The following is a 19557-nucleotide window of genomic DNA, read 5'->3' as shown; positions in this document are numbered from 1 at the left end:
TGTCTGGAATGCTGTTGGATGATAAAAATAATGATTTTTAATGTATGAATGAATGATAAAAAAAGAATGATTAATGTAATGTTGATTCTGGACATGTTTTGTTCTGCAAATGCAAATGTATGAAGAAGAAACCTTATTTTTCAGTAGGCTATTGAAAAGGACTGTGGCAGTAAGACAGTGAGGCGTGGCTTTCTATTCACATGCTGTGCATTGCTGTCGTTACAATTCACTCGACGAACAGGTAGGTCGCACAAAACAACTGGCTTCTTTACCTAGATATTATTTGAATTTAAAAGATATGCTTAAAAGAAATGTGTTTTATAGGAGAAAATTGTAAAATAGATGTAACAGGAATTTTAACATTCAGTTATATGTAGGCTAACTGTTGAGGGAATACAGGGAGTCAAGGAACTTTACCATTAGACTTTTCTGACAAAATAAGTACTGTGAAAGTGTTTCTGATGTGATTTCTGGGTAATTCCTACAGTTTGGCGAATTATTGAGCAGGTTTGTTGACTTTTTTAATCAACATAAGATCTATGAAGAATTTTAATAGATATAGGCAAATAATACATATGCCAAGTAGAAATTGTAAATATGAAATAATAAAAAATATTTCAGAATTTTAATGTTTTTGCTGTACTTTGGATCAGACTGACTTCTTTTAAAAAAAAGAAGTCAGTCTTTCTTTAAAAAAAAATCTTACTGTTCAAAAACTTTTGACTGCAGTGTGTGTGTGTATATATATATATATATATATATATATATATATATATATATATTCAGATGCAAAAGCCTCTTAGTGCCATCTGAAATTTTCTTCTAATATGAGCATTTTCTCAGGCTTTCATGTGTAGGTTCAGTAAATTCACTTTAATGGCAATGAATAGGTTATTTTAATTAAAGTGAAATAACTGAACATAAATATTGGAACCTGAAAAAAAAGTCCTGAAAAGTTCAGATGGCACTTAAAGACTTTTGAATCTGAATATATAATATATATGAAGGCTTAGGATTACTGAGGCTTCTCAGTAATCGGCCACTGTTATGATGGGCAAAGTCATTGCATAGGAAACAGTATATACAGTGGTGTGAAAAAGTGTTTGCCCCCCTTCCTGATTTTTTATTTTTTGCATGTTTGTCACACTTTAATGTTTCAGATCATCAAACAAATTTAAATATTAATCAAAGATAAGCCACAACTGTAATCAAGCGTTTGCGATAACTTGCAACGAGTCTGTTACAGCGCTGTGGAGGAATTTTGGCCCACTTATCTTGGCAGAATTGTTGTAATTCAGCCACATTGGAGGGTTTTCCAGCATGAACCGCTGTTTAAGGTCATGCCACAGCATCTCAATAGGATTCAGGTCAGGACTTTGACTAGGCCACTCCAAAGTCTTCATTTTGTTTTTCTTCAGCCATTCAGAGGCCAAACCCTTTTTCACACAGGGCCATGTGGGTTTGGATTTTGTTTTCCCTTCATAAAAAAACCTTCATTTAAAAACTGCATGTTGTGTTTACTTGTGTTATCTTTGATTAATATTTAAATTTGTTTGACGATCTGAAACATACAAAAAAAAGTTAAAATCAGGAAGGGGGCCAACACTTTTTCACACCACTGTATATATCAGTGTTGGGTAAGTTACTTTTAAAAAGTAATTAATTACAGTTACAAATTATTTCATCAATATTTATAAATGACTAATTACTCTGTCTGAAAATTAACTTAGTTACTCAACAAGTAACTTAATTATTCAAATCGTTAATTAGGCTACATCTTAAAATCCATATAAACCTTAATAGAAATTAAACTCTTTATTCTTTCAATTTGAGTCAAACATAGAATAGTTTAGCCTTTTAGCTTTAAAACAAATGTAATACTTAAACTTTTTTTATAAAAATGTAACCTTCTTTAGTTAACAAATAGAAACAAAAAAGCTTAAAAGTTAAACAATACATTTCAGTTTGGCAAGATGTTCAGGAAAAGCCCAAATAGTAAAATCCGTACAGGTTTATGTAACAATAACGCGTTAGCTAATGTAGGTAAGAATAAATGACAGAAATCAGAGTCGATCCTCCCTGTACGCAGAATACGCAAGCTGCGTAGAGCCCCCGAAACACCAGTAAATTCCTCATAGTAGGTCTTCTTTCAAGAATTATGAAAATTAGACTATGAATCTTTTATTTTTTTATCTTAGGTGAGGTGACTGCATATAATGAGCTCAGATATGGGAAAGACTGTACCTCAGTTTCATACAGATTACATAATCAGATATGATTCGTTTTCTATTTGAATTCGTTCATTTAAAAATTTCAAGCTTTCAGATACGGGAAAAACTGGTTTCGCTTTACTTTCATAGGATTACATATTAATCTAATATTACATATTAGTTTTTTTATTTTAATTATATCATTTAAAAGTAGACATTTCAAGCTTTTTAGATTCTATTGATTTTAGTCTTATGTATCTGAGTATTTAAGGAAAATCTGAAAGTGATCTGTTTCACCCAATACTGATATATATACACATACACAGCAGGTTTTTTTTGGTCCTCGAATCTGATTGGCTGAGAGGATTGTGATATTCTAGTGATATCAGAACTCCATTTTACTCCGTCCAGAACTCCGTTTTACTCCATTTACAGTATTTCTCACAGTGAGTGTCATGCCAGACGCACAAATCCACAATCATTTTAAAATAAGACTGTTTGTGTCACTGAATGCAGTTTTAAGAGTTTTTTTAGTTGAGAATGTACTTGTTTAGAGCAGCCTTACCTCGGCCAGTTCTTTTAGAATTTGCTGCTGGCTATTATGTCTCTAATAGTGGTTAACCATGAGATATCATTTGTTTTGGGTAAATCTAACGGGCAGTCTTTGTTGTCATTATTCTATTATTTGTTCCAGAGCAAATAATCTGAGGGTAAAATCTCATCATGTTATATTTTATTTATATTAATTGCTGTATATCAGAGCATTGCTTTTGTACTTTTAATTGAACTGCCTAGCAACTTTTATGATGGCTGTTGTTGTTTATTAAATATTATTATTCAATAAATATTATTTTATATAAATAATAATATTTTAAAGGGGTCATGACATCGATTTTTTATTATTTTAATATGTTCCTTGTTCCTTGATGTTTAATTATAATGTTAATGATGTTTTTTGCACACACACACAGAGACACATACAAATAAATATGTGGAAAAATGATTATTTTCAACCCTAATTCTGACCCTGTGTCTAAAACGACCTGTTTTAAGGGGCGGGTACTTTAATAAGGCTTCTCAGTAATCGGCCACCGTTATGATTGGCTAACGTCATTGCATAGGAAACAGTATCAACGCCCCTTCGCTATTGCATGTGAGTGTTTTGACACCATGATAAAAAAAGTCATTTCCAGACAAAGCATTATACAATCATTTACTTAAGGTTTGTGAGGCAGCTGCAGTCAGATCTAGTACCGCTTCATCTTTTAACAGATGTGTCTTTATGAACTTTCCATGACACTGTGCCTCGTTTACAAAACAAAATGCTCCAATCCATCCTCAGACACGATCCGGGATGCCATTAAAAATAAACTATCCACTACTGGGACATCTGTACAAAGACATGAATGAGCTGTTTAAACCAAACAACAGACTTAAGCTCGTGGACTGTGTCAGAAAATGAACGCACATCTATATACTGTATCCAGCATAGACAAGATGCAGTGATTGTAATTTCTATTTGCTTTGATGCATCGTGATACTCGCATTCAGCATAATCAAGTGTCAAGCCGTTAAGTATCTGAACACCAGTCTTCTCTATGGTGAGAAGATTCGCTAATAATCAATAGAGGCAGTGTTTATGCAGATATTTGCACCTGGGTGATGTCACCTTGCACCTCAGATCCAAACAAACTGTTTTTGGAGCTTTATTAAATAAATGATTTGTTTATAATGAGGAGGATGTTTTAAATGTTACAAAGACACTCTTATATGCCAAAAGATCAAGGCAAATTTGATTCTCATGTCATGACCCCTTTAATAATAGTGTGAGTGTTTTATATTGAAACAGACTGAAATAGGGTTGTAAACAAGGAAGTTGTTTTTGCTTTCAGCAACACCTTGTAAGACTGTTGTATAAACATAATATCATATGAGTATCTGTGCGATAAGGCTGTAGAAAATGAGCCATTTTGAGTATTAGTGTGCACACACACACACAAATATTCAAAATTGCTAATTTAGAAATATATATGTATATTTATTCCAAAATAAATTTAAGAAAACATACTTGGGGGACTTGTATTTGAAGTGTGAAGGAATGTGTACTGTCATAAATAATTGCGTATGATGTTCTGAAACAATCTGACATCTTTTCACAGGACAGTCTTCACACATGGCAGAACAAATGGTATTAATTTAAACACTATTTTTTTATATATATATATAGCATACTAATGACCTGTTGCATGTTTTATGTAGTAATTATACATTTATATATTATACAAATGTGTATAATGATGGTATAATGCATTATTGTTTCAGTTTCAGTTTGTTTAGTATTAATTATGCTTAATAAAAACAATAAATATCCCATTTTGAACACTGAGAGTCTTAATTGTCCTTCAGTCTGATATATTAAATACTCAAACATACACCAGAGAAACATCAAAATTAAACCATAAAAACAGTCAAAGTAATTGAAGTCTATTAGAACATTTTATATTAAAACAGTTGGTTATGTGTTTTAATTAAGAAATTGTAAATATGCTTTGTTGAAGTAGAAGGTTTGTTTTTTGGTTAATCTGTTCTTTGCATGGCATTTAATATCTTGCCATCTTGACTCAATCCTTTTCAGAAATTAGAGGGACGAAGAAAAAGGAGGGTGGTCATCAAGGATGAAGGGAGGAGCAAGGAGTGCAGGACTGCCACTGAAACCATAACACCATCAGGTATCAAAAAAGATTCACACAGTGATAGGCAGTTTAACAAAGCAAGACATTAGCATTCTTTAGGTACAGCACAATAAAAAGTGCAACTTTTTTCATGTGTTTTTTACCAGAAAAACCACAGCCGGATGAGATGTTCCATCACTTTTCATCCAGAAACGCACAGAACAAATCAGCGGGTTTGTTTTGTCTTGTCAACGCATGGTTTAAATGTTATTTTTGTAATATATTTTTTATACTATGTAAAAGGTTCAAGGGTGGTTCCATAATTGCTCTCTTGAAATGGTGGGTTGAATATCCAATTCATAACACTTTAGATCCAAAGATGGGTAAATTATTAAAGACAAAACTAGAATTCTAGAAATCTAGGATTTTTATAGAAAGTAATATCCACAAATTAATTTATCCAGTTGTTTTTATAGAATAAAAACGGCAGCTGTGGATGCCAGAATAAAAACATAGATTCATCTATAATTGATACATTTGATTAGTCCAAAATAACACAGCATTACCAATGAGTTAATGAAATAAACCAGGCATTTTCTTGAGAGTTTTGGTTCTTTTTATAAAGAGGTATGTTTGAATGGAGATTATGTATGTCTGACTGCTAAATGTGAAACAGGATATTTATGTATGTGAAAAAACATACAAAGATTTTGGCAGCCAGATGTACATAGTGGAAAAAGTACCTACAGAGAGCCATCAGTCTTTCAAAAATAATTACAATACATGATTGAATTGTAAATAACTAATTAATCAATATATTCATATTCAAATTTGGAATAAAGTTTCTGGTAGCAAAGAAAAAAAAAACGAAATGGCTTGATAAGTATTCAGCTCCAGCTGAACCTGACAAAATTCCTGGAACAAAGTCAAGGCTCCTATGTTCAACTGGAAACTCCATCCAAACTTGACAAGTGAGGCTGCAATGACTGGAGAACTTCCTTGGAGGTCACTGACGGCTTTGATGTATGTCCATGGATGTCTGGCTACAGAAATGTGTGTGGAAAAAAGCCCCAAAACCAAAACAAAACAATGCATTCTAAGCAATCTTTCCGCTCCCTTGTCTTGGAGGAAATTTCTCAGGATACCTTTTTGGGATCTTGTGATGGACCCTGGCCTTTTTTCATGACATTGCGGCAAAGCTGATAAGCACTGACTTAACATGAACGCAGCAGGACCAATGATGATGATGCCATCTGATTATCAACCAAAGTTGAATGAGTGATACAGAGAAAGAGTCATACTTTCACCAAGGGGTTTAAGAATACTTATCAAGCCATAGTAGATGTAGGCTACAGTGCTTGAAGTGGGACGGTACTCACCGATATGCAGTACCGTCAGTTCTATGCTATGCTGTTTACAGTACCAGGCATTATTCTGTTGTACCTGCAGCACAGTACTCTTTTCCGTCCTGCTTGACAAATGCAGGTTCACATGGACGCGGGTCTCTCTTGCGCGTGAGCGTGGACACATCGGGTCTCTTTTCACTTCAAGCACTGGATGTAGGATATGAAAAGAGTGAAAACTTTCTGGAGGTACTCTGTTCAAGCTGAGTCTTTGTGGCCAATAATTCAAATGGAACCACCTTTTAAACTACAAATCAATAAAAATCTACAACAAACTGAGCAGAGTAAATTATTTAAATAATTTCACAATGCATTTCCTCTGCGGACCTGATTTGGACTTCAGTGGATGCGACGGTTACGCAGCGCAATCGGAAAAAGCGGTCCAAAGACGTGTCTACACGCAGGAAAACGTTTGCGATACAGTAAGTGTATCAACATTTGGTACAACCATAACAGGACAATATGCTACAAAACTCCTGTATGCTAATGTGTCAGTAACCCATGCTGCAATGGATTTGTGGTGGATAAAGATGGACTCGCCAGTCAAAGTTTGATCTTCGAAATAATGCCATTATTCATTATTTCATTCGGAGTGGGAACCTTTGCAGAAGTCATAAATATTGGAGAACTTCTAGCAACTTGCAAGCTACATTTTGTCAGTGATTACCCCTCAGTATGCTTTATATTGGGATGCATCCTCCTCATCCCAATTTGTCAAATGGTTTCTGATTCAGTAGATGAAGAATTCCAAGTAGGAAGGAACAGATGATTGCTTTCTGATAAACCCTTAAATCAAGGATAAGATGGGATGCCTGGAAGCAATTTGACCTCCATGCTTAATATTACACAGTGTCTTGTGTGAAATGGATCACAGAAGATGATTTCAACATTTTTGGAGGGAAGTTGTCTTATGTTAACAGATCAAGAATTGTTGTCAATGAAAGGATCACTAATAGATCGAAGAAACTGAAAAGTGACCGACTGAAATGGTCACAGCATATGGCATTTTATTCAAGATTTGTCTCAAAGGGATGTTTTCAACCAGCTTACTTGGCAACAGTGCTCAGATGGTTACATGTATCCAAAAGCTTCCATCCAAAAATATTTGGGATACTTCTCCTGTTTCGAAGAAAATGAAATGCAGCCTTTTTGGAGTGCATTAATTATGCACTTCAATAATCCGTATATTTGGAGAAATGTTCTGCTTCTGTTTTCATGGATTTCCACATTTACATCATTAACCTGAAAAGTGGACATTGTGGCAGCATGGGTTCTGAACATTTTCTCCTCTACTTCTTCTCAAGAACATGCAATGGAGAAGGCATGTCGAGAAGCGCACCTAACCAAACATCCACACTGCCTTCGGCGTTCGACGAATTAATCAAAAAACACCAAACAAAGAAGACCGTATCTAGGTTAGTGGAGTGTGCGAGTGATTGTTGAATATGGAGATCACACATAAACACTAATACAAATATATTTTTTCAGCATCAACAAAGGTGCAAAGACCTCTTCTGAAAATGCAGTCCCAGATGAAAACTCTTCTGAGTTTTCATCTGCCAAAAGCCTGGAAGTAAGTTATTTTCTATTCTGTTTTATTTTAGGACACAAGACAACTCTTTTTCACAAAATATGTATCCACACTTGACCTATGTCATGACAATTACATTGTTCTCATCGCTACTTCAATACAAAAGGTCTGTGACAACTGTCCTCAGTGTGATTCAGAAGAAGTGTGTTTTACTGAAACCAACCAGAACGCTGAGCCTTCTTCTGTGAAGGATGACGCAACCCAACAGAACAAAAGAGGTCCAATTTTATTCAGATGAACCTAAATGTTTCATTGGGCAGTCAGTACATTGTCAAAGCATGCGTAGGGTTAGACTAGTACCTTTAGAGAGATGTTTGCTAAATCATAAAGACAGTTACTCTGTTATCATGAACTGGTCACAGATATGAATGTGCAGGATAAATATGGTGTAATATGAATTTTAATTGCTTGTTATTTTCCTGTAAAACAGATGTTCTCCAGATCGCCTTACTCTCCGGTAAAGAGGAGCCATTTTTGTCATCTCTCAACTCACCAAAGTAGGTTCTTTACCTCAGTTACATCCTACTATTAAGTTTACATTAAAGTATAGTTTTGGATTAACATTTGTGACCTAAGCAATGAATTATGTAGTTTTTATTTCAAGCAAAATACATTTATTAAAATAAACCTGACTTTTACTGTAATGCTTTCATCAAGTACATAAAGGCAGCTGTTTCATTCCACGTGTTTGTATGTTTATTATACAGTAAATAGCTCATACGTGTTGGAACCGATGTGATATTCATTGTTGTCTGGACTTTCAGGAGACCTTTATTTAACTGCCCACCTGAAGATGAAACGTTCATTGTGGAAAATGGCAAAAGAAAAAGAAAAAGGTCTAAATTAAAGAGTTTCTTAACACTTTTATTTGTGATCAACACTCACTTTCTGAGTAATATTTATTAACTACATGTACTTACTATATGGTTAGGGTTAGGATTAGGGTTCGGCTTAAGGTTACTTGCATGTAATTATGCATAATTTATTGCTATTACAATAGTAAGTACATGTAACGTGTAACAAGGACACCTTAAAATAAAGCGTTACCTAAAAATCTATTAAAAATACAATTTAATCTGCATACACAATAAATCATTTGAGAAATTTAAAATGATTTATTAAATTTATATAACTCTTTTTTTTCTTGATTATCACTTAATACATAACCTCAGATTTAATGGGCTACTACACAACCTAACTAGTGTTTATTTACATTTTAGTGACTACAGTCAGCCCGAGGACTACAAAGGGTCTGAGATCGGCTCAGATTGGGAGGACAGAGGGAACAATGTAAGTTATATCTGCTGTACAATTATTGTTTAACTATCAACATCAGTACTTATTATGCAGCTCATTTTTGTATTTGAATTTTCTAGCAATCCAGTTGTGAGGGGAACGAAAACAAGCCACATGTCAGTCTGTCATTCGAGCCAGAGCAAATGAGAAAGAAGAGGTTTTTGTATGAAATTCCAGAAATATTTGCTCAAAATTCAGAAGATGATAACTCCACTGCAAAAATGCCTGATCAGCCATTTGGAGTGCATACATCCTGGGAAGGTTGTGCTGTTGAACAAATTAAAAACATTGTTGATACGAGCATCGAAGATCTAAACACTGACATCAGTGCACCAATCAGAATAAGCAATTTTTTACACTATGCCAATGTAATTGATTACCTCGTGGGATTTTGGTGGAAACAGGAAAAGCATGAAAGGCAGGATGTCACCATTTTAGTTGGTGAATACTCAGTACGGTTGCAAGGAAGAGATCTGTACTGTCATCCAGTCAAAAAAGATGAGAAAGCGATACAACTTCACGACAAAAATCTTAATTATGCAAAATTGAAACCATCAAAAGAAATTGCTAAAAACTATTCTGTGACAATTTGGAACTACATCAAGGGCAACCATGATAAAGTAGAATCTTATGTACTGACACCTCAAGACGCCATTGCAGTATGTGCTATTTTGTTCTCAGAAGTTATTAGGTATCCTAGCATGTTTTTCCACAACATTCTTTTGATGCATTATTATAAATCATGGAGCGAGTTTTGTGACTATCATCCCATGGTAACAGGAGGGTCATGGAAACATCAGGGCAAAGAAGGAAAAGTTCCAGAAAAAGTTGTAAAGAGAGAACAAGAAAACCTTGTATTTTGCGCTAAGAAAATAATAAGCGATGAGGGAAAAAGAGGCACTCTATTCCAAGTTACATCCCCAAATTGAAGAACCAGAATGTTGGTGAACACTTTCATGGACTCATACTGATTGCGAGGAATAATATATAAATTGGGGAGCTCTTTTTGAGAGAGGCTTTTGGGGTATGGGAGCTGAACACGCAGCAATCCTTGAAGTTTCACCCAAAGAGAGTCCCCCAAAACAAAAAAACCTTTCAAATTACTGTATTATTTGTATAATATCTATTTATTTATTTATTTATATTTATATCTATTTATTTGTTTTACATGATATTTATGTATTTATATACTTTTATATTCAATATGTAAATAAATTTGATATGTTGGCTTCATTGTGTCATTGTCTTTGTGTGAGTGGTCATGCATTACATGAGAGGTGTAACAATAACATTTTGACATGAAAAACTAATAAAGACAAGACTGCAATAACAGTATGAAAATAAATTTAAACAGTCTATATTTTTTTATCAGCAAATATATGGCTTCTACATACAAATACTGTGCGATCATTAAAGAAGAGTCTAAAGGCTGAATACACTGAGGTCTGTGATTATCAGCTGCACTTTTAACGTCAGAGGTGCTGTGCTTACAGCTTTTACCGTAGAGAAAATCACTTTATGGAACTAATTACATAATTTGATAATAATTACTTTACAGTTTACAGTATGTACCATTCTGTATCTTTTCAGTGTAAGCATGGAAAAATCACTTCCAGGAAATCAACACAAGTGTAATTTATCCATTAATTATATATCTTTATTTCTCTTGAATAAATCTATTTTTAAATCCAAGTTTAATCCAAGTGATCATACATTTGTTTTTTTTACTTTTTGAATAAAATGTGCATTCCCACATCAAATTTATCTCATTTTACCTCTCAGAAAGTAAACTCCACAGTAGGCTACATGCAAACAATACATCTTTCTGTAGGCCTAAATGAACTAAAATACTCTCTGTAGCTCGATTCTCAGCCCAGGTCAATAGGTGGGTTTGTCTCCTTGTAGGCTTCAGTTTTGGAAGTGCCAGCAGAACAGCAGCTTCTGCATTCAACAATGTGAATTTTCCCCTTTAGACCATTAACACATGTGCGTATGGCACTGCGAACAGCAGCTGAGGAAAAGTAAAAGATGATGGGGTCCAAACAGGCGTTCAGAGTGCTGGAGATCAAAGCAAAATGACGCCACCATTTGCTATTACCGTGAATGTAACCAACCACGTGTGAGACGTTATATGGGCTAAAACAGATGGTGAAAACCAACAGCGTCCCCACCGCCAACCCAATGGCCCTGAAAAAAAAAACGAAATGGCTTGATAAGTATTCAGCTCCAGCTGAACCTGACAAAATTCCTGGAACAAAGTCAAGGCTCCTATGTTCAACTGGAAACTCCATCCAAACTTGACAAGTGAGGCTGCAATGACTGGAGAACTTCCTTGGAGGTCACTGACGGCTTTGATGTATGTCCATGGATGTCTGGCTACAGAAATGTGTGTGGAAAAAAGCCCCAAAACCAAAACAAAACAATGCATTCTAAGCAATCTTTCCGCTCCCTTGTCTTGGAGGAAATTTCTCAGGATACCTTTTTGGGATCTTGTGATGGACCCTGGCCTTTTTTCATGACATTGCGGCAAAGCTGATAAGCACTGACTTAACATGAACGCAGCAGGACCAATGATGATGATGCCATCTGATTATCAACCAAAGTTGAATGAGTGATACAGAGAAAGAGTCATACTTTCACCAAGGGGTTTAAGAATACTTATCAAGCCATAGTAGATGTAGGCTACAGTGCTTGAAGTGGGACGGTACTCACCGATATGCAGTACCGTCAGTTCTATGCTATGCTGTTTACAGTACCAGGCATTATTCTGTTGTACCTGCAGCACAGTACTCTTTTCCGTCCTGCTTGACAAATGCAGGTTCACATGGACGCGGGTCTCTCTTGCGCGTGAGCGTGGACACATCGGGTCTCTTTTCACTTCAAGCACTGGATGTAGGATATGAAAAGAGTGAAAACTTTCTGGAGGTACTCTGTTCAAGCTGAGTCTTTGTGGCCAATAATTCAAATGGAACCACCTTTTAAACTACAAATCAATAAAAATCTACAACAAACTGAGCAGAGTAAATTATTTAAATAATTTCACAATGCATTTCCTCTGCGGACCTGATTTGGACTTCAGTGGATGCGACGGTTACGCAGCGCAATCGGAAAAAGCGGTCCAAAGACGTGTCTACACGCAGGAAAACGTTTGCGATACAGTAAGTGTATCAACATTTGGTACAACCATAACAGGACAATATGCTACAAAACTCCTGTATGCTAATGTGTCAGTAACCCATGCTGCAATGGATTTGTGGTGGATAAAGATGGACTCGCCAGTCAAAGTTTGATCTTCGAAATAATGCCATTATTCATTATTTCATTCGGAGTGGGAACCTTTGCAGAAGTCATAAATATTGGAGAACTTCTAGCAACTTGCAAGCTACATTTTGTCAGTGATTACCCCTCAGTATGCTTTATATTGGGATGCATCCTCCTCATCCCAATTTGTCAAATGGTTTCTGATTCAGTAGATGAAGAATTCCAAGTAGGAAGGAACAGATGATTGCTTTCTGATAAACCCTTAAATCAAGGATAAGATGGGATGCCTGGAAGCAATTTGACCTCTATGCTTAATATTACACAGTGTCTTGTGTGAAATGGATCACAGAAGATGATTTCAACATTTTTGGAGGGAAGTTGTCTTATGTTAACAGATCAAGAATTGTTGTCAATGAAAGGATCACTAATAGATCGAAGAAACTGAAAAGTGACCGACTGAAATGGTCACAGCATATGGCATTTTATTCAAGATTTGTCTCAAAGGGATGTTTTCAACCAGCTTACTTGGCAACAGTGCTCAGATGGTTACATGTATCCAAAAGCTTCCATCCAAAAATATTTGGGATACTTCTCCTGTTTCGAAGAAAATGAAATGCAGCCTTTTTGGAGTGCATTAATTATGCACTTCAATAATCCGTATATTTGGAGAAATGTTCTGCTTCTGTTTTCATGGATTTCCACATTTACATCATTAACCTGAAAAGTGGACATTGTGGCAGCATGGGTTCTGAACATTTTCTCCTCTACTTCTTCTCAAGAACATGCAATGGAGAAGGCATGTCGAGAAGCGCACCTAACCAAACATCCACACTGCCTTCGGCGTTCGACGAATTAATCAAAAAACACCAAACAAAGAAGACCGTATCTAGGTTAGTGGAGTGTGCGAGTGATTGTTGAATATGGAGATCACACATAAACACTAATACAAATATATTTTTTCAGCATCAACAAAGGTGCAAAGACCTCTTCTGAAAATGCAGTCCCAGATGAAAACTCTTCTGAGTTTTCATCTGCCAAAAGCCTGGAAGTAAGTTATTTTCTATTCTGTTTTATTTTAGGACACAAGACAACTCTTTTTCACAAAATATGTATCCACACTTGACCTATGTCATGACAATTACATTGTTCTCATCGCTACTTCAATACAAAAGGTCTGTGACAACTGTCCTCAGTGTGATTCAGAAGAAGTGTGTTTTACTGAAACCAACCAGAACGCTGAGCCTTCTTCTGTGAAGGATGACGCAACCCAACAGAACAAAAGAGGTCCAATTTTATTCAGATGAACCTAAATGTTTCATTGGGCAGTCAGTGCATTGTCAAAGCATGCGTAGGGTTAGACTAGTACCTTTAGAGAGATGTTTGCTAAATCATAAAGACAGTTACTCTGTTATCATGAACTGGTCACAGATATGAATGTGCAGGATAAATATGGTGTAATATGAATTTTAATTGCTTGTTATTTTCCTGTAAAACAGATGTTCTCCAGATCGCCTTACTCTCCGGTAAAGAGGAGCCATTTTTGTCATCTCTCAACTCACCAAAGTAGGTTCTTTACCTCAGTTACATCCTACTATTAAGTTTACATTAAAGTATAGTTTTGGATTAACATTTGTGACCTAAGCAATGAATTATGTAGTTTTTATTTCAAGCAAAATACATTTATTAAAATAAACCTGACTTTTACTGTAATGCTTTCATCAAGTACATAAAGGCAGCTGTTTCATTCCACGTGTTTGTATGTTTATTATACAGTAAATAGCTCATACGTGTTGGAACCGATGTGATATTCATTGTTGTCTGGACTTTCAGGAGACCTTTATTTAACTGCCCACCTGAAGATGAAACGTTCATTGTGGAAAATGGCAAAAGAAAAAGAAAAAGGTCTAAATTAAAGAGTTTCTTAACACTTTTATTTGTGATCAACACTCACTTTCTGAGTAATATTTATTAACTACATGTACTTACTATATGGTTAGGGTTAGGATTAGGGTTCGGCTTAAGGTTACTTGCATGTAATTATGCATACTTTATTGCTATTACAATAGTAAGTACATGTAACGTGTAACAAGGACACCTTAAAATAAAGCGTTACCTAAAAATCGATTAAAAATACAATTTAACTCTTTTTTTTCTTGATTATCACTTAATACATAACCTCAGATTTAATGGGCTACTGCACAACCTAACTAGTGTTTATTTATATTTTAGTGACTACAGTCAGCCCGAGGACTACAAAGGGTCTGAGATCGGCTCAGATTGGGAGGACAGAGGGAACAATGTAAGTTATATCTGCTGTACAATTATTGTTTAACTATCAACATCAGTACTTATTATGCAGCTCATTTTTGTATTTGAATTTTCTAGCAATCCAGTTGTGAGGGGAACGAAAACAAGCCACATGTCAGTCTGTCATTCGAGCCAGAGCAAATGAGAAAGAAGAGGTTTTTGTATGAAATTCCAGAAATATTTGCTCAAAATTCAGAAGATGATAACTCCACTGCAAAAATGCCTGATCAGCCATTTGGAGTGCATACATCCTGGGAAGGTTGTGCTGTTGAACAAATTAAAAACATTGTTGATACGAGCATCGAAGATCTAAACACTGACATCAGTGCACCAATCAGAATAAGCAATTTTTTACACTATGCCAATGTAATTGATTACCTCGTGGGATTTTGGTGGAAACAGGAAAAGCATGAAAGGCAGGATGTCACCATTTTAGTTGGTGAATACTCAGTACGGTTGCAAGGAAGAGATCTGTACTGTCATCCAGTCAAAAAAGATGAGAAAGCGATACAACTTCACGACAAAAATCTTAATTATGCAAAATTGAAACCATCAAAAGAAATTGCTAAAAACTATTCTGTGACAATTTGGAACTACATCAAGGGCAACCATGATAAAGTTGAATCTTATGTACTGACACCTCAAGACGCCATTGCAGTATGTGCTATTTTGTTCTCAGAAGTTATTAGGTATCCTAGCATGTTTTTCCACAACATTCTTTTGATGCATTATTATAAATCATGGAGCGAGTTTTGTGACTATCATCCCATGGTAACAGGAGGGTCATGGAAACATCAGGGCAAAGAAGGAAAAGTTCCAGAAAAAGTTGTAAAGAGAGAACAAGAAAACCTTGTATTTTGCGCTAAGAAAATAATAAGCGATGAGGGAAAAAGAGGCACTCTATTCCAAGTTACATCCCCAAATTGAAGAACCAGAATGTTGGTGAACACTTTCATGGACTCATACTGATTGCGAGGAATAATATATAAATTGGGGAGCTCTTTTTGAGAGAGGCTTTTGGGGTATGGGAGCTGAACACGCAGCAATCCTTGAAGTTTCACCCAAAGAGAGTCCCCCAAAACAAAAAAACCTTTCAAATTACTGTATTATTTGTATAATATCTATTTATTTATTTATTTATATTTATATCTATTTATTTGTTTTACATGATATTTATGTATTTATATACTTTTATATTCAATATGTAAATAAATTTGATATGTTGGCTTCATTGTGTCATTGTCTTTGTGTGAGTGGTCATGCATTACATGAGAGGTGTAACAATAACATTTTGACATGAAAAACTAATAAAGACAAGACTGCAATAACAGTATGAAAATAAATTTAAACAGTCTATATTTTTTTATCAGCAAATATATGGCTTCTACATACAAATACTGTGCGATCATTAAAGAAGAGTCTAAAGGCTGAATACACTGAGGTCTGTGATTATCAGCTGCACTTTTAACGTCAGAGGTGCTGTGCTTACAGCTTTTACCGTAGAGAAAATCACTTTATGGAACTAATTACATAATTTGATAATAATTACTTTACAGTTTACAGTATGTACCATTCTGTATCTTTTCAGTGTAAGCATGGAAAAATCACTTCCAGGAAATCAACACAAGTGTAATTTATCCATTAATTATATATCTTTATTTCTCTTGAATAAATCTATTTTTAAATCCAAGTTTAATCCAAGTGATCATACATTTGTTTTTTTTACTTTTTGAATAAAATGTGCATTCCCACATCAAATTTATCTCATTTTACCTCTCAGAAAGTAAACTCCACAGTAGGCTACATGCAAACAATACATCTTTCTGTAGGCCTAAATGAACTAAAATACTCTCTGTAGCTCGATTCTCAGCCCAGGTCAATAGGTGGGTTTGTCTCCTTGTAGGCTTCAGTTTTGGAAGTGCCAGCAGAACAGCAGCTTCTGCATTCAACAATGTGAATTTTCCCCTTTAGACCATTAACACATGTGCGTATGGCACTGCGAACAGCAGCTGAGGAAAAGTAAAAGATGATGGGGTCCAAACAGGCGTTCAGAGTGCTGGAGATCAAAGCAAAATGACGCCACCATTTGCTATTACCGTGAATGTAACCAACCACGTGTGAGACGTTATATGGGCTAAAACAGATGGTGAAAACCAACAGCGTCCCCACCGCCAACCCAATGGCCCTGAGTTTACGCCGTCGTCCGAGATGAGGCAGATTGGAGAGGATTCGTATGAAGTTTATGTAGCAGAAGCAGCAGATGAGGAGGGGTATACAGAAAAGCACGAGAAAAAGCTCCAGACGACAAGGAAGCAGAATGTTCAGCTGCTCTATGGTGAAGTTATCGTAGCAAATTGTCACGTGAGGATTGGGGTGTAGCTTGCTGGAGCTCGAATTGTCAACTGAGGGTATGTATGGCACAATGTACACGATGCTGAGGTTAAGAGATCCCAGAAGCCAGAGGAAGCAGCTTGCAATCACAGCGTTGCGTGGTCGGCGGCCCAGAGCGTATCGGATTGGAAACGCAACACCTAGGTAGCGCTCTATGCTAATCGCGGTCAGGAATAACGTGCTGGTGTAGATGGTGGAGAAGAAGAGGAAACTGCTAATGGGGCACAGGTAATATGGCAGGCTCCAGTTCAAGTTGTCAATGGCCTCTTTCATCTTGAACGGCAGGGCTGCGAGGAAGATGAGGTCAGATATTGTCAGGTTTAGCAGGAGAATGTCGATGGGGGTTGGCTTGCGGTGAACCTTTCGACAGAAGGTAAAAAACGCTAGGATGTTGGCGGGAAGGCCGATCAGGAAGGTAAGGATGTAGACTGATAAGAGAAGTTGGTAGTCTAACTTGGCCATTAGTCCGTACCTCACAGATGGTCAACAGGTGCTAGAAACTGAGAACCGAAACAGCAGAAGTCAATAACGTACAAAGTATAGGAATGGTGATAACAGACCAATAATACCCACAGCTTTGCCAGTGTCAGAGATTAATAATAAACTTGGTTTAATGAAGCTGTTTAAATGGCAATAACTCCAAAGTATTGGTTTTAACCAATGCGAAGCAAATCCAAAGAACAATTCATAATGCATGCTATAATATAGGGAAAAATTTACTTTATAACAGGATATTTCTCCAACCATGGGCATGTTTGGCTTTGTGGACTTAGAAAATAAAAATAATTTTGCAATTAGTTTTTACTAACCTTTACTTTATAAGCAGCTTTAACTAACTTTTTTTATTCTGCAAATGACAGCAGTTGAAATTAATTTTGTAATAAAATGAATGAAAAAGTGCTATTTCAAAGGTAGCATTTTATATTAAACAATAATTTCACACATAATTTGACAGAATTATAACTTCGTTTTTATTTATTTCAGTCTTTAGATTATAATAGATTTAACCATTCATTCTATAATTGATTTTCATATTTTAAGATTGAACGGATTGAACGGTTTTGGGACAAGAGCAGAACAATAAAATCAGTATACATAAAGGGCATTTCAGGGTGATATGGCATTTCAGCCATATCACCCTGCAGCCAAAGACTGGTTGCCCACTGAAGCTAAGCAGGGTTGAGCCTGGTCAGTACCTGGATGGGAGACCTCCGGTGAAAACTAGGTTGCTGTTGGAAGAGGTGTTAGTGGGGAGGCTAGCAGGGGGTGCTCACCCTGTGGTCTGTGTGGGTCCTAACCCCCCGGTATAGTGACGGGGACACTATACTGCCAAAAAGCACCGTCTTTCGGATGAGACGTTAAACCGAGGTCCTGACTCTCTGTGGTCATTAAAAATCACTTCTCGTAAAGAGTAGGGGTGTAACCCCAGTGTCCTGGCCAAATTCCCTCTACTGGCCCTTGTCTATCATGGCCTCCTAATAATCCCCATGAACTTGATTGGCTCTATGACTCTCTCTCCTCTCCACCTGTAGCTGGTGTGTGGTGAGCACACTGGCGCCGTTGTGCTGTGGCTGCCGTCGCATCATCCAAGTGGATGCTGCACACTGGTGGTGGTTGAGGAGAGACCCCCCCCCCCCCCACATGATTGTAAAGCGCTTTGGGTGTACAGCAATACACAATAAAGCGCTATATAAATGCATTATTCATTCATTAATTTGAAAAAACATTAAAATTAATTTTAAAAGCATTGCAAAAGTTCCCAATGTAGTTTTAATATGATCTTTATATAACAAGAAAAAAAGTTAAAAAAATTCAAAAATCAAGCTTTTAAACACATGCCTGAGGTTAAAGAAATATTTGTTTAAAAAGTATAATAAATAAAACAAAAATACTGACCTTCACAATGTAGAAAAATACGGATCTTCAGCATTGTGTCTCCCCAGTTTCACACAAAGTATCCGCGAGCTTCCTTCACCTCTGTCCTAGACATTCTGAATGTGTAATTCGACTACGTGATGGGTGCAACGACTCAAAACAGCGGAAATTTAATCAATTCAGAGCATAATCTGCAACACCGAGGCTCATCAAACAATGTCTCTTGGCAACCCTGTGAACAGTCAGTGAGAAGAACACAGGAAGTTGTCATAACTGCTCTATATGGAGTATATGAAGCCCCCCAAGAACACTTATCTTGTTATATGGAACATACTGGAAAGATAAGAAGCAAGAGTTTGTTGTTGACAAGAAGCAAGAGTGTGTGTGTGTGTGTGTGGTTTAAAAATAAACTAAACAAAGTTTTTTTGAAATTGTAAAAATGCAGAAAGTCTCCTGTGAGGGCTAAGTTTAGGTGTAGGGTAGGTGTAGGGCAATAGCACATTGTCAGGATTGTGGACTGTTTTGGTGTGTGTTGTGCTCCCCGTGTGACC

General features: G+C 36.2%; 2 protein-coding genes across 2 annotated transcripts; one reads left to right on the top strand and one right to left on the bottom strand.

The window, feature by feature from the left end:
- Positions 1 to 8030: 8030 nt before the first annotated feature.
- Positions 8031 to 15572, top strand: LOC306885806 (uncharacterized protein; the record flags this gene model as incomplete). Its single annotated transcript, XM_079442590.1, has 11 exons — positions 8031 to 8094; positions 8307 to 8373; positions 8641 to 8712; positions 9097 to 9166; positions 9253 to 9831; positions 13627 to 13717; positions 13930 to 13996; positions 14264 to 14335; positions 14663 to 14732; positions 14819 to 15190; positions 15519 to 15572. The coding sequence occupies exons 5-11, from the start codon at positions 9316 to 9318 to the stop codon at positions 15570 to 15572; spliced, it is 1242 nt and encodes a 413-aa protein (XP_079298716.1). The 5' UTR covers positions 8031 to 8094; positions 8307 to 8373; positions 8641 to 8712; positions 9097 to 9166; positions 9253 to 9315.
- A 1034-nt stretch (positions 15573 to 16606) lies between these two features.
- LOC306885118 (free fatty acid receptor 2) lies at positions 16607 to 17593 on the bottom strand (the record flags this gene model as incomplete). The annotated part of the gene is made up of 1 exon (XM_079441462.1): positions 16607 to 17593. One exon carries the CDS (start codon positions 17591 to 17593, stop codon positions 16607 to 16609), a length of 987 nt encoding a protein of 328 aa, XP_079297588.1.
- Between the last annotated feature and the right edge of the window lie 1964 nt (positions 17594 to 19557).

This window comes from Barbus barbus, assembly GCF_936440315.1.
Source record: "Barbus barbus genome assembly, chromosome: 19".
NCBI lineage: Eukaryota > Metazoa > Chordata > Actinopteri > Cypriniformes > Cyprinidae > Barbus > Barbus barbus.
This window is presented reverse-complemented; position numbering and strand designations above follow the sequence as displayed.